The 15394-nt window shown below is 34.8% G+C and overlaps 1 protein-coding gene across 3 annotated transcripts in view; it reads right to left on the bottom strand.

The window, feature by feature from the left end:
• The window catches only part of LOC149835605 (protein KAKU4-like), a 55935-nt gene that overhangs the window by 19691 nt on the left and 20850 nt on the right, over nucleotides 1-15394 (bottom strand). For all 3 annotated transcript variants that reach the window (XM_090008617.1, XM_090008618.1, XM_090008619.1), the window contains exons 4-5: nucleotides 14787-15141; nucleotides 1570-1755 (exon numbers count right to left, since the gene is read on the bottom strand). In XM_090008617.1, the coding sequence (XP_089864743.1) occupies nucleotides 1570-1755; nucleotides 14787-15141 (541 nt within the window). The remainder of the gene's footprint in view (nucleotides 1-1569; nucleotides 1756-14786; nucleotides 15142-15394) is intronic.

The raw sequence follows: 15394 nt of genomic DNA, 5'->3' as shown, positions 1-15394 counted from the left end.
ATGGGTGCGGGTGCGACACGGGTGCGGCGCGATTTTAAAATTTTTGGACACGGGGACTCGGCTATATATATATATATATATATATATATATATATATATATATATATATATATATATATATATATATATATATATATATATATATATATATATATATATATATATATATATATATATATATATATATATATATGCAACCACAGTTCCCCCCCCCCAAAGAATTTTTTTTTATTCTGTAGCCCAGAATTTTTTTTAAAAAAATGGACCAAAATGACCCTGGGTGCATTGACCGCACCCCAAGGTCGGGTTGATCGAGTCCGAGCCGCACCCGTGTCGGTGCGTGTCGACGCGTGTGCGTCGACCTTGGAGCCGAGTCCGTGTGACATATATATATATATATATATATATATATATATATATATATATATATATATATATATATATATATATATATATTAACAACACTCTTGTCTCCCTATTTCGTGGTTTGAATCTTGTATTGAAGATAGTATTGTTGGCATGAACATACTTTTGAGAAAAACCCAAGCAAGACACGCCTTCTTTAATTTGACGATGTTTGTGGTGATCTTGAGTTTCATGCTATTTAAGAACCAAGGTAATATTTGGGCATTTTCGGCTTCTCAATCCTCCAACTTGATTTGATATTCTTTAAGGGCTTTCTCTCATCCATTGACATCAAGCGTTTTAATTTGATATTTTGAGTACGAGTTGTGGTTCATAAATGGTACCACTTACATACCCTCCAAGCTTCTTCCCTTTAAGGTGATACTATATGGCGGTGGCCCACATAAGATAATTTGAGTCGTTGAATTGAATGAGAACACCATCATCATTTTCGACCATATTTGAATATGAAAGCCAAATCTACGTGAAGAAGATCACTTCCTCCTCTAATCGCAATCATGAGCCTTGATTGAGTACAATAGGATCACAAGAGCCTATGGTTTTGATACCATGTAATGAAATACAATAGGTATTACCACAATACAAAAGAGTGCAAAACAAAGAGGTGTATAAATACAATGCCACAATAGGCAAATAAACACACTCACAATAGCCACTAATGGGCAAGCACAAAGTATAAAAAATATAAGGTTTATTCACTTGAAATGCTTAAGAAAAGCATGCATAATATATGGGAGGAATCTCATATTTATAGAGAAGAGAAAGAGCAAGAGGGCTAGTCCAATGGCTAGTTTGACAACTTTGACTAGTTGGGAGCCTAACAGCTAGAAATAAAAGCAAAAATACAAAAAAAGTACAAAAATGCCCCTAATGGGTAGGACCTATAACAATAAAAAAAAAAGGACAAAAATGCCCCTAATAAGCATAACCCATTACAAATACAAAAAGAGAAAAAGAAAAGAAAAAGAATATATATATATATATATATGTATTGTTTATATATACAAACATATGTAATGACCATACAAGTTAACAAGTAGTCCATGCTATGAACAAACTTTCAAGAATTTACGAATAACACAAAGCACCAGGAGACAACCATTCAAATAAAATACCAGTCAAGATTAAACATGTAACATGAACCTTGTAAGAGGGTGCAGATTGACTGGCAACAGCATCGAAGGTTGCATCCCTTAAAATAAGTGACCGAATGGATGGTGGTGTGCCAAGGCTGCTATAGCCAACCAGAGGTGATTCCCATGTCTGTCGGCGCTGCATGTAAGACTTTGCTATGTCCACTGGTGATCCAACATCACTTTGTTCAAAGTTCTGCAAAGACGCAACAATGTAAGGATCTAAAAGGCATCCTACATCAGTGAGTACAGAAGGTTAGCAAAATTTAGCCAGAGATGGAATTAAAACAACAGATTTCTTGTCAATATGCAAGTTTCCAACATTGAACAGTGGATGCTCTCAAATATGAATCTGAGCATATGCATACATGTGTAAACTACACACATGCGTGCAGATCAAACAGAGAAGATATAAAGCAAAAAACGCCATCTTCTGCCTATACTAGACAGGGAAAAAAAAACTTTACAACAACAACAAACAACAACAACAACAACTACGCCTTCATCCCAAAACAATTGGGGTCAGCGATATGAACCAAAAAAGAAATTCATTTTGGGTCTTCCACATGAATCCTTTTCCTCCAATCATTTCTATCCAACGCCATGTCCTCGGTGAGGTTCAAAGCATTCATATCCTTTCCTATCATCTCCATCCAAGTCTTCCTAGGCCTACCCCGACCTCTTTTAACTAATATATTTTCCCATTTCTCCAACCTTCTAACTGGAGCATCATTAGGCCTTCGCCGAATATGTCCAAACCACCGTAAACGATTCTCTCGCATCTTATTTTCAATGGGTGCAACACCTACCTTCTTACGTATCTCTTCGTTCCGAATCTTATCTTTTATTGTATTTCCACACATCCATCTAAGCATCCGCATCTCAGCTACACTCATTTTTTGAATATGATGTCTCTTGGCAGCCCAACATTCCGTACCATATAGTAAAGCGGGTCTAATAGTCGTCCTATAAAACTTTCCCTTCAACCGCAATGGCATTCTACGATCGCACAGCACTCCAGTAGCACTTTTCCATTTCATCCACCCAACCTTTATCCTATGATTTACATCTCCATCAATTTCTCCATACTTTTGAATGATGGATCCCAAATATTTGAAATAATCATTCACCGGTATATCTTGCTCACCAAGCTTCACTACACTCCCATCACTACTTCGTTGCTTACTAAACCGACATTCCATATATTCAGTCTTACTCTTACTCAACTTAAAACCTCTAGCTTCCAATGTCTGTCTCCATAATTCTAACTTAGCATTAACCCCAGCTCTAGACTCATCAATCAAAACAATATCATCAGCAAACAACATACACCACGGTACATTTTCTTGAATTGATCTCGTAAGCTCATCCATCACTATCGCAAATAGGAAAGGGCTTAAAGCAGATCCTTGATGTAACCCAACCGTTATCGGAAAATTGGTTGTCACCCCTCCACAAGTGCGGACATTGGTTACTACTCCTTCATACATATCTTTAATTATACTAATGTACTTGAGAGAAACACCTTTCTTCATCATTGTCCACCAGAGAACGTCCCTAGGTACTCTATCGTATGCCTTCTCTAAATAAAAAAAAACCATATGCAAATCTTTGTTCCTCTCTCTATATCTTTCAATAAGTTGTCTAAGAAGATGTATAGCTTCCATAGTTGATCTTCCAGGCATAAAACCAAATTGATTCTCCGATATCATGACAACCTTCCTCAACCTAGACTCAATCACCCTCTCCCAAAGTTTCATAGTATGACTCATGAGTTTTATACCACGATAGTTTGTGCAATCTTGTATATCACCCTTATTCTTATATAAAGGCACCAAAGTACTCTTCCTCCACTCATTAGGCATCTTATTTGTTCGCCAAATCAAGTTAAAAAAAAACTTTGCTGCAATAAAATTCCAATTAACTTCAGCAAATTGAAGCAACTGAAACAGTACAAATGCACCCCCAATATTTTCTAACATGTTGCCATTGGTAAAGAAAAGCATGAACTAGTGGAGGTGAGAAGCCACTGCCTAAATGTAATGCAGACAGGAAAGACACCCTTATGGGAAACAATAACCAAAAGTTACACCTGATGTTTGCTCCTTTAAGTGACTGCTCAAGAGGCATCAATGAAAAGTTGACATGGTATGGGATGAAAGAATGCAAGGTTTCTAAAGTTCCCACTCAGTATTGCTATGATGAAAAGAATAAATTTCAACATGATAAACTGGGCTTCTTCCCAGAAACAAACCTAACTAATATCTCCAGTTCTGACTGTCAAATCATCTAATAATGCAGGAAGCAGGAAGCAGTATCTGGCTATTGTCCATGATCCCTATAGCATTTTGTGAAAGAAAATTTGTGTTTCATGTTCCTCCCATCCAATACACTAGCCAAATGCAAAGGAATTAGAAAAGAATGCAAGTCAAATTTGGTGGAGCAACTACCACAGTAGAAACCTTGATATAAAAATAAAAGCAAGCTAGTGTAAAGATGCAAGGAATCTTTAATCATGAACCAAAAGTCCACTAACTTGAGTGGATAATCATAAAAGTGTTCTCTAAGGAACACACTCACAAATCCCACGAAGGGGACACTCACAAGAATGAACACAATATAAAATATATATATTCTATTCCATAAATCAAGTGTGCAAAAGCCTACTTTATAAAAGGGAGAACATCCCTATTTATACACAATAGGGAGAGAAGAATGAGCTAAAAGAGAGAGAGAGAGAGAGAAAAGAGAGAGGGCCTCCCAACGGCTAGAATTCTAGCCATTGGGAGCAAGTCAACAAGTTTGACTTGGTCTCAACTATATTATATATATATATAATATATATACTTACAATGTAAATATATATATATATATATATATATCTGAAACTGGTTGACCGAGTGAATGGCATGAGCCATGTCTAGCTGAGTGATAGATAAATATCTTCAAGCAGAGTCTCATCTTCCGGCCTTAATTTAGCATTAATCACTTCTGAGGTTTCTATCTTCTTATCATCTATAATGTCAAACTTAATACGAATATCAACAACAAATTTCATTTGAGAAAGAATATACCTTCTGAGAGAGTATGCAACTTCAATACCTAAGAAATATCTTAAAAAACCTAAATCAGACATCAAAATTTTTATTTATTTTTAATATCACTAATTCCCTTCTTGTTACTTTCGGTGATAATCATATTGTCTACATAAAGTAGAAGAATAACAACTTTAGAACTTGTACTTTTGACAAAAAGAGCAGTGGCAGTATAGCAAAAATAAAAACAAAGATGAGTCATTACATTGCTAAATTTATCATGTCAAAAGCTTTTGGAGCTTGTTTTAGACCATACAAAGCTTTTTTAAGTTTAAGGATTTTACCTTTTTCAATACAAAACCCCGATAAAAGATCCGTATAAACCGCCTTATTTAATTCACCATTTAGAAAAGAATTTTTAACATATAGTTGGTATATTGATCATTTTTTAATAGATCAACGGCTACAAGTGTCCTAACATTAGTCATTCTAGGTACTGGGGCAAAAGTTTCTTCATAGTCAATTTCATATTCTTGAGAGTATCCTTTGGCCACTAACCTAGCTTTATATCTTTCTAAAGTCCCATCACTTTTAATTTTAACCTTAAAAACCATCTACATCCTATAGATTTCTTCCCTATAGTTAATGAAGTCATTTCCCATGTTTTAGCCTTTTCAAGGGCTTTAAGTTCTAAATTCATTGCGTCAACCCATTGTGGAAGATTTTTGGCTTAATTATAATGTGATAGTTTATGATAGGAATGTAAAGCTATTAGACATGCTCTATAATTTGGTGTCAATGTGTCATAAGATACAAACCTACTTGGTGGGTTGGAGACACGATTGGATCTTCTAAGAGGGGTTTTTTATAAAGAGGAATTTTGCAAATATTTTTCTAAAGCATTTAGAGGATTCCTTTGCTTCCGACGGGTATATATTTGTATGGGTTTATCAATAATATCATCATTTCTTACCGTTGATTCCACATTCTATCATTTGAATGCACATTATTATCACCATTTTCATTACCATTTAAGGTATCATTACCGTTATTATTCAAAGAATCATCACAAGAAGTCAACTCTTCTTGTGGCAAGAGGTCAAATAGAAAAACATAATCTATTTGTTTTCTTTGGTTCTCTCCTTAGTTTGTCAAATGCGCTAGGCGGAGCCTAGGCGGTGAGCCCCTCAAAAGACTGGGTGAGGCCTAGGTGGTACCCCAAATAAAAACAATAAAAAAATATACAAAATATGTAAACAAACTACTAAAATTAATAACAAACATGTATACAACATAAAATCAATCAACACTAAGTAATAGACATTATAAAGCAATTATATTACATAAAAACAATCAAATAGATAACTCATACGCTTAAAGATTATATATGAATTAAGTACATAGATATGTACCTCTATATAAATATAAATACATAATATTGTAAATTTATAATATATGTTTATGATATGTTAATATACATAATTATATACAATTACATAGAAAACATATATGTGTGTGCAACTGCGCATCAGACCGAGAGACTACCTCGGTTAGGCCGCCTAGGTTGCGCCTAGGCCCTGCCTTTGACAACTAAGCGGAGGGGTGAAAGGATGAGAAAGAAAAAAACAAGGTAAAAAAAAACAAAAAGAAGAAAATGAGAGAATAAAAAAAGAAAGCTTTTGGGGCAGGAGGAAAAAGAAAAAGAAAAAATAAAGAAAAGAGAAAAAAAAATTAAAAAACATGGCAACATGTCCTTGAGGCTTAGAGGAAAAAGAAAAAGAAAGAAAAGAGAAAAAAAATTAAAAAAAAAATGGCAACAAGTCCTTGCGGCTTAGGCATGGACAACCTACGTAAAAAAATAGGGCCCTACCGCCAGACCCATAAGCCTAGGCGGTGGCCCTACGCCTAGGCAGCCTAGGCGCAACTTTTGACAACTAAGGTTCTCTCAAAACCATTTTCATTTTCCAAAAAGCTTATATCTTTAAAAACATCAAGTTTGTTACTCTTAGAGTCAAAATCTATATCTTTTTTGGTTTTCTCCATAACCCATGAATACACATTCAATGGCTTTTGAAGATAATTTATCTCTTTTATGTAAGAGTACAAAACACTTGATTTTTGACAATCATATAAAATTTTTTAAAGAAAGAGAATGCGTCATATTTGAAGTTAAGGAATAGATCCACACATATCGAGTGAAATCATCAATAAAGGTAACATTATGTAAATATCCACCTTTTGATATGACGGGAGAAGGTCTCCAAGCATCCTAATGCACTAGTTCAAAGGTCTCTTAGAGACAAAAGTTCTATTAGAAAAAGGGATGGATTTCATCTTTCCAAAGATATAACTTTTGCAAATTAAATCTTTTTCATTACAAAATTTTTCTCCAAAAGGAAGAAGATACATCTTTGAATAGCTTGGATGTCCAAGTATTTTATGCCAAGTTTTAATATCCTTACCTAGGACATAATTACAAAAAAAATGGAAGAAGATTTAGATAATTTATGAAGCAGAGATCTCCCCTCCTATGGCATTGCCCAATCTGCTTCCCGGATCGGAGATCCTGCACGGAGCAACCCTTAGATGAAAAAGAGATTTCACATTCATGATCGAAAATTTTAGAAACGAAAAAGAAATTTAAATTTAGTTGTCTAACAACCCTAACTTTTGGTACACAAATTTTTTGAAAAGAATCTAGGTTTCAATACTTTTAATTTGCAAAGATGTTTTATCGACAGTGGAAACATAGGTAGCTTTTGAGTTAATGTATAAATCAGATAGACCATTCTCATGAGGTGTTATATAAAAGGAGGCTCCCGAATCAAGGATCCAAGAAGACATAACTAGAGGAGAATATGAGACAATCACGTCACGCGATGTGGATGAAGATTTGAGTAATTGTTGAAGTGTCTTCTATAGTTGACCAAGTGAAAAAAAAACTCTTCCTTTGTTCATCCTTCTTTGGTGTGGATTCTGTTAAAATATTGTGTATATATTTATACCTAACTGATATACGTATATTTATATAATATACGTATATCAAGGGTATTTTGGTTATTTAATAATATGTAATTTAGTACAATCCATTAGGGATTGTAAGGTCTTTTTTTTCTTTATTTTTTTGTTTTTTATTGTAGTGAATAGGAGCTTCATCATTTTTGTTCAAGAATCTTTATTGAAGTGAATAGGAGCTTCATCATTTTTGTTCCTACTACTTCAGGAGTATCACAAGTTTTGTCATCTGAAATGCCTGACCTGTCAATGATCTCACAAGTAAGTTTAGTTTGAAACAAAAAATACCCCTGTGAGAATAGGCAACTTCAATGCCCAAGAAATATGTCAGAAAACCCAAGTCTGACGTTTCAAATTTTTTGGTTAGAGTAGATTTGATGTTTTTTATCATGGTTGTCAGTCGAGGAAGCGGAAGTAGGAAGCGATACGAGAAGCGAAAGCGGGAAGCGAGGCACTTTCAAAATTTTAGGAAGCGAGAAGCATGAGACGACTTAGGAGCGAATCAGGAAGTGTCTCAGAAGTGACCTAGAAAGCGAACTGGAAGCGACCTGGGAAGTGAGGGGGAAGCGACAAAAGAGAAAAAAAAAACAAAAATACAAAAAAAATGAAAAAAAAATGGGGGAAGAGAGGGGGAAGCATGCTTCCCAGCGCCTTTTGGAAGCGCGATGTTTCGCGCTTCCGAAACGCACTTTGGAGAAGTGTGCTTCCCCATTTACCTAGGTGTTTCCGGTAACTCTGTTTTTGATCTCTATTGCATAATCTCCTTTGATTAATATATCATCAACATATAATAACAGAATTACAATACATGTATTAGAATTATTGACAAATAGAGCAGTGTCAGTGTAGCATAAAATAAAACCATTTTCTATCATTACACTGGTAAATCGATCATACCAAGCCTTGGGAGCTTGCTTCAAACCATAGAGAGCATTTTGCTGATGAAGAACCTTACCTTTAGGTACATTCATATCCAGAGGAGCATTCATATAAACTTCTTCATGTAAATCTCCATTTAAGAAAGCATTTTTAACATCCATTTGATATATGTTTCATTTTTTAATAGATGCAATTGTAATTAGGCACCTAACAGTAACCATACATGCAACCGGGACAAAGGTTTCATTATAGTCAATACCATATTCTTGACTATACCCCTTGGCAACAAGACGGGCTTTATATCTTTCAAGAGACCCGTCACTCTTGGTTTCAACTTTGAAAACCCACCTACATCCTATAGTTTTCTTTCCCTTAGGCAAATCTTGGAATTCTCAAGTTTTGGCTTTCCTAAGGGCTCTAAGTTCATTATCCATTGCCTCCCTCCACCCTATCATTTTATTGGCTTGTTCAAACTTTTTAGGTTCTATATAAGAATGAATAACACTAAGGCATGATCGATATTTAGGCGAGAAAGATTCATAGAAAATAAATCTAGAAGGATTTTTCCTAATTCTTGCGGTTCTACGAGAGTTATTTAATGAGGAAGATTCACTTTACTTTTCAATTGCACTTTTAAAGTTATTTTTGTCTCTATGTGTATAAGTAACGGGATCATTAGATGTTCTTTCCTCTATAAGTGGATCAATAGGTTGATAAGAAGGATGGTCGTTTTCAACTATATTTCTTTTTTCACTAAAGTCATTGAGTTCATCATCGCTAGATAGTAATTCAAACAAGAAAGAATAATCCATTTTCTCTTTATGGGATTAATCTTTCTCAAAACTACTAACATTTTCTAAGAAAGTCACATTCCTAGAGACATAGTTTGTCGTTCTTAACATCATAACATCTAAATCCTTTTTGAGTTTCGAAATATCCAAGAAATGCACAATGAATGACTTTTGGTGAAAGTTTGTCATTTTTGTTAGTAAGGATAAAACATTTTCATCCAAAAATTCTTAATCTATTATAATTGGGTTCCTTTTGATATAGAATTTCAAAAGATGATGTTTTGTTTAGATTTTTTAAGAAAGACGATTTATAAGATAAATGAATGTAAGAAATGCATCGGCCCAAAATCTTTTAGGAATGTTTTGAGAAATGAGTAAGGTTCTAGTTGTTTCAATAATATGTCTATGTTTTCTTTCGGCTAGACCATTTTGTTGCAGTGTTTTTAGACAAGATCTTTGATGAACTATTCCATGGTTGTCAAGATAATTTTTAAAATCACTTGAAAGATACTCTCCTCTGGAATCGGTTCTAAAGATTTTTAAATTACCATTAAATTGATTTGTAATCAGCATATGATATATCTTAAATGTTGCAAAAACTTCATGCTTATGTTTAAGGAAGTATATCCAACAAAATCTTGAATAATCATCAACAAAAATAACATAGTAAGCGAATCCTCCCTTAGATATCACGGGTGCCGGTCCCCGTACATCCGAGTACACAAGTTCAAAGGGTTTGTTTGTAAACATAGATCTTTGTTAAAAAAGCAAGCTTCTCATTTTTTCAAGAATGCTATCATTACAAGTGAAATTACTTTTACAGAGATCCTTAACAAAATGCAAATAAGAAAGCTTGACGACATGGGGATGTCCAAGTCTTTTATGCCAAACATTTATATCTTTATGTTGGGCAATATTATAAAAAGAATGTTTTGGAATTTGTAGAAACTCTATATAGTAGAGATCTCCTTTTCTAGAGCCTTCTCGAATCAACTTCTCGGACCAGCGATCATGTACCCAACATTTATTTGATGAGAACTTAACATCACATCCATGGTCTGAGAGTTGAGAAACCGAAAGCAAGTTTAAATTTAATTTTGGTATAAATCTAACTTTTGGAATAAAAAATCTTGTTTTTCAAAATTTTTAATTCTTTTAATTTCAAGAGAAGCATCATTAGCGGTTGAAACAAACAATAGAAAAATATTTTTTAAATATTTGAAAAGTTTACAAAAATTTGGAGTCATATGGAAAGAGACACCCGAATCTAAGAGTCAAGAGATCTTACCAGGAGGAGAAGACATAGCAGCACCAGAGATGGATCCTTTGAGTAAGGGTTGAAAAGCCTCCATGATTTGACTTAAGTATAATGCCCCATTATTAGAAGTAGATGGATTCTCTCTTCTTTGTAGTTGAAATGTAGTAGACATAGCTACTTTCTTCTTTCACTTGAGATAAACCAGTTTAATGTGTCTCGGTTCTTTACAAAAGTGACATGATTTTTCCATACTCCCTCCCTTGATTCCATCTTTTACTTTGTCCTCCTCTTTGATTTTGATCTTTGAAGAGAGGAAAAGCTTATATGACTTTACATTGCTTCCGGGTCTAAAGGCGGCATAAGCACCTTCATTTTCATCTTTGTTTGAAGGTATGGCAAGAACACTTGGGTTTGATTTACTCATTCCCAAACGAGTCTCCTCCACTTAATTTGGTAAGAACATCTTCAAGAGGAGGAGAAGTAAAGAAGATAGGAGAGAAGACCTTATTTGTTCAAATTCGGGCCTAAGCCCATTTAAGAAATTAAAGAATTGATCTTCCTCCAATTGTTTATGGCGAAGCTCAATGGCTTCTCCACTCCACTTAGGTTCGATAATAGCAAGTTCAGCCCAAATGAAAGATAATTCGGCGAAATACTCTCTAATAATCATTTCGCCTTGTTGGAGAGTCAGAGCTCTCTTTTGAAGATAATACTTGTGGGATAAGTCTCTTGAGTATACATCCTCTCGAGATATTCCCACACTTGAGACACTTTTTTGAATTTTAAAATATTTGCATTGATCCTTGTCTCAACCGAAGAAAAAATCCATGATAGGATTTTGTAGTTTTTCATCTCCCACTCTCTTCATGTTTTTTGCTATATTCCTCAAGTACTTTTGTTCTTTCTTCTCCATCAAGAATTTTTATTTCCCCTTTTTCAACCATCGTAATCTTTGGCTCTGATTCCGGTATTGAACCTTGAAGATATCCCAAAGTCCCTGCCCTTTAATGTGTGCTTCCATATTTCTGACCCAAACATGATAGTTTGACTCATTGAGCTTAAAGCCAAGAGAAAAGTGAGAATCATTTTCCGTCATGGAGAAGTATATGAGAGAGAAAGAAAACTTCAAGAATAGAGGCTCTTACCACAAGGGGTCTTTTAAGCTAGAAGTGGATTGCAAAAGCTCACCATGCCAAAAAAGAAAGATTGAGAAAGTGCACGCTTTTCGAGGCAACCACCGGAATACGGAGAAACACGAGCTATACTTTCATTAACCTTCTTTGAGATCATGTGAAAATGTCTTCAAAGAGACAATGTGCACAAAGGCACTAAATCTTCAATATATAATGTGTGCGGGTGGGGGTGCGGCGCAATTTCAAAATTTTTGGACACGGGGACTCGGCTATATATATATATATATATATATATATATATATATATATATATATATATATATATATATATATATATATATATATATATATATATATATATATATATATATATATATATATTTTAAAAAGTGCACACAGCACAGTCTGCACTGTGACTATGCACACAACACAGTCTCTTTATATATATTTTTAAAAAAATATATAAAAAAAAATCTTTTTTTTTTAGTTTTTTCACCCTAAAAATAGACAAATATAGTCTCTGTCAATATTGACCGAGTCCAAAACATGAACGGATTCGGCCCCGGTGCGTTGACCGAGTTCGACTCTTCGTTGACCGTGTATGCCCCGTGTCCGAAGTTGCACCCGTGTCAGGGCGTGTCGACACGCATGCGTCGACCCCCTAGCCGAGTCCGTGTGACAGACAAAAAGAGAATTTGAAACAAGTGTGCACAAAGGCACAACGCATAAATGAGAACACAAATGCTCAAAGGCATAAAAAATAAGAAGAATCTTTATTGAAGTGAATAGGAGCTTTGCTAGAAAGCATATTCAATACAAAGGGGGTTCACCCCTATATATAATCCACAAGGAGCAATGGAGGGGCTCTAAAGTAGACGTTGGAGCCCCTCCAACGGTTACGAATCTAACCATTGGAGGGGTCCCAACATCTATTTGTGGGGCCCCTCAAGAATGAAAAAGAAAGAAATAAAAAAGAAAAAGCAAAAAAGAAACGAAAAGAAAAAATAAATTACAAACATATTCAAAAAGATGAATATGCATAAAAGAGAGTGAAAAGACAAAATTAACCTTATTGGGTATTACAAAAGGAATATATTGGTTCATGACAATAATGGCAAATAGTTTTTCTTCTATCATAGTCATTTCCTTGTCTTCTATAATAACGTGGTTTATATGCACATATGTAATTTCTCCGTCTAGAGACAGCCTAGACTGAGTCTTCGCCTTTAGTATATGCTTTTTTAATCTATTTTCCTCCATACTCAACTCTTATATAGTATCTTCAATAGAGAGAACTTTTCCTCTATGGAGAAGAATTGATTTGGTAGATTCAAATTTCGGTCTAAGGCCGTTTATAAATTGTTAAAAACGTGTTGTATTCATTTGTCTTTGGCGGAGTTCTATATCTTTGGGATAATGCCATTTTGGCTCAAGAATAGCCAATTCTTTCCAAAGTTCGGATAGATCTTTATAGTATTCTCTAATACTGATAGATCTTTATAGTATTCTTTAATACTTCTATCTCCTTGGGTCATGTTTCGAACTCTATCTTGTACATTGCACATGTGCAATATCCTTAAGAGAATATATTCTCTTAAGATAATCCCAAGCCGTGTTAGCATGTTCAAATTTAGCAAGGCTAGAACACTTTTGAACATTCACACTACTAATGAGCCAAGACATAATCTTGGCATGTCTCATCCTTCATTTCTTTCACTTCTCATAAGTGGTTATAGTTTTGGTCTTCTCATTCTCCATTAGAGATATCTCTTTCTAGCCTTCTACCTTGGTGAGGACTAACTTGGGTTTCAGATCGGATTTATCTACTAGTCCCAACAACCCTTTTTCCAAACTAAGGTGCTTCATAATAAAAGACCATGTTACATAGTTAAATCATTGAATTTCAGAGTTTAATGGTGACATTTTCATTGTCATCCATTTTACAAGAGATAGGTAGAGAGAAGAATAAAGAGAAGAGGAGAGGAGAGGAGAGGGAAAACAAAATAGAGAACATGAGCACTCCATTGATACCACACAAGCACTTGAATCTTCCAATGATGCACGATCACGATCTCACGAACACTCCACCAATGCCTCCACCAAGAACACTTGAATGAGAATAAAACAGAGCCAAGCTCAGATATCATGTAAAGACGCAAGGAATCTTTAATCATGAACCAAAAGTCCACTAACTTGAGTGGATAATCACAAAGTGTTCTCTAAGGAACACACTCACAGATCCCACGAAGGGGACACTCACAAGAATGAACACAATATAATATATATATACATATTATTCCATAAATCAAGTGTGCAAAAGCCTACTTTACAAAAGGGAGAACACCTCTATTTATACACAATAGGGAGAGAAGAGTGGGCTAAAGGAGAGAGAGAGCACAAAAAGGGAGAGAAAGACCTCCCTATGGCTAGAATTCTAGCTGTTGGAAGCAAGTCAACAAGTTTGACTTGGTCCCAACTATATTATATATATATATATATAATATGTATATATATATATACATATGATATGTATATAAATCTGTCACATAGGTGTGGGTGCGGCACTTTAAAAAAACTTGGGTGCGGGTGTGCAGGGAGGATATATATAATATATATTGTGTACATTTATATATTTATATATATAATATAGATAAAAATGAACTTAATTAGGGTTAACTAAATCTACTTTTGGATAGAAATGGACCTCAGTGTGGTTGACCACCTAATACAAAGGAAGTTGTGTCCAAGTGTCGCACCCACCCGCCTGGGTGCGGGTGTGATGCCCTGTTAGAAGAGTCTGTGTGACATAGATATAAATATATATATATACACACACATATATATATATATATTCATATATGCATATATACCATACTATATACACATATGTATATGTACAATTTAACAGATAGCTCTTACAAGAAAAGGTGGCTTTATTTAGGATCAGTTAAATGCAGTCATTTCATCAAATATGCTTAACAAGATGCTAATCGTACACTGCCAATACTCTGTTTGTTTTAGTTGGATTTATGTCATAAGTATATAACAGGACATCACTCAATCAAGCATGTCAAACAACAAATCATAAAGGTAGAAAATGGCTCAGAGATGCTAACATTTGGCAGAACGAATGTGTTCAGAGTACAAGGTCCAGGGTCCATTTGAGGGCTTGAACTCAATTTCAGCTTCCTCTCCTTTCTCCACTTCTTTGCTTCCATAACAGCTGTGATGCATAGGTCAGGTGTACTTGTGGTAAGACCATCAAGGCCCGGAGAAAGACCAAATCTGCTTCCCCAATCTTTTGCAGATTTTTTATTTGATTCAACCAATTGGCGTGCTTCCACAACAGCAGCATCTCCACTGCTAGGTTTATCATATGAATCTTTTTCCAAGGCTTCACTGCTTTCTCTAGGAGGGAGGTCATCAACAACTCGTGATTGCAATATCTGAGTCAGATTAATGTACTCATCCCTGGTGAGAAAATATCAAACATCATGTTAAGAGTAATAGAACATAACTAATGATCATCAGAGAAATAATATTACAAGCATGTCGCACCAATTGAGCAGCTTTTCTCTTTTTTTGTTAGCAAGAGTAAAACAAATTTCCAAATATAAATTCAAGACATTAAGAATCGGATACATAAAGAAAACATACAAACACATGATTAAGGGTTGAAATAACCCAAGCCTCCTGTAAGAGGCTCAGGCTGCTCCGTAAGAGC

This window comes from Nuphar pumila, chromosome 6 (genome assembly GCF_984573655.1).
Source record: "Nuphar pumila chromosome 6, dmNupPumi1.hap1.1, whole genome shotgun sequence".
Lineage (NCBI taxonomy): Eukaryota > Viridiplantae > Streptophyta > Magnoliopsida > Nymphaeales > Nymphaeaceae > Nuphar > Nuphar pumila.
This window is presented reverse-complemented; position numbering and strand designations above follow the sequence as displayed.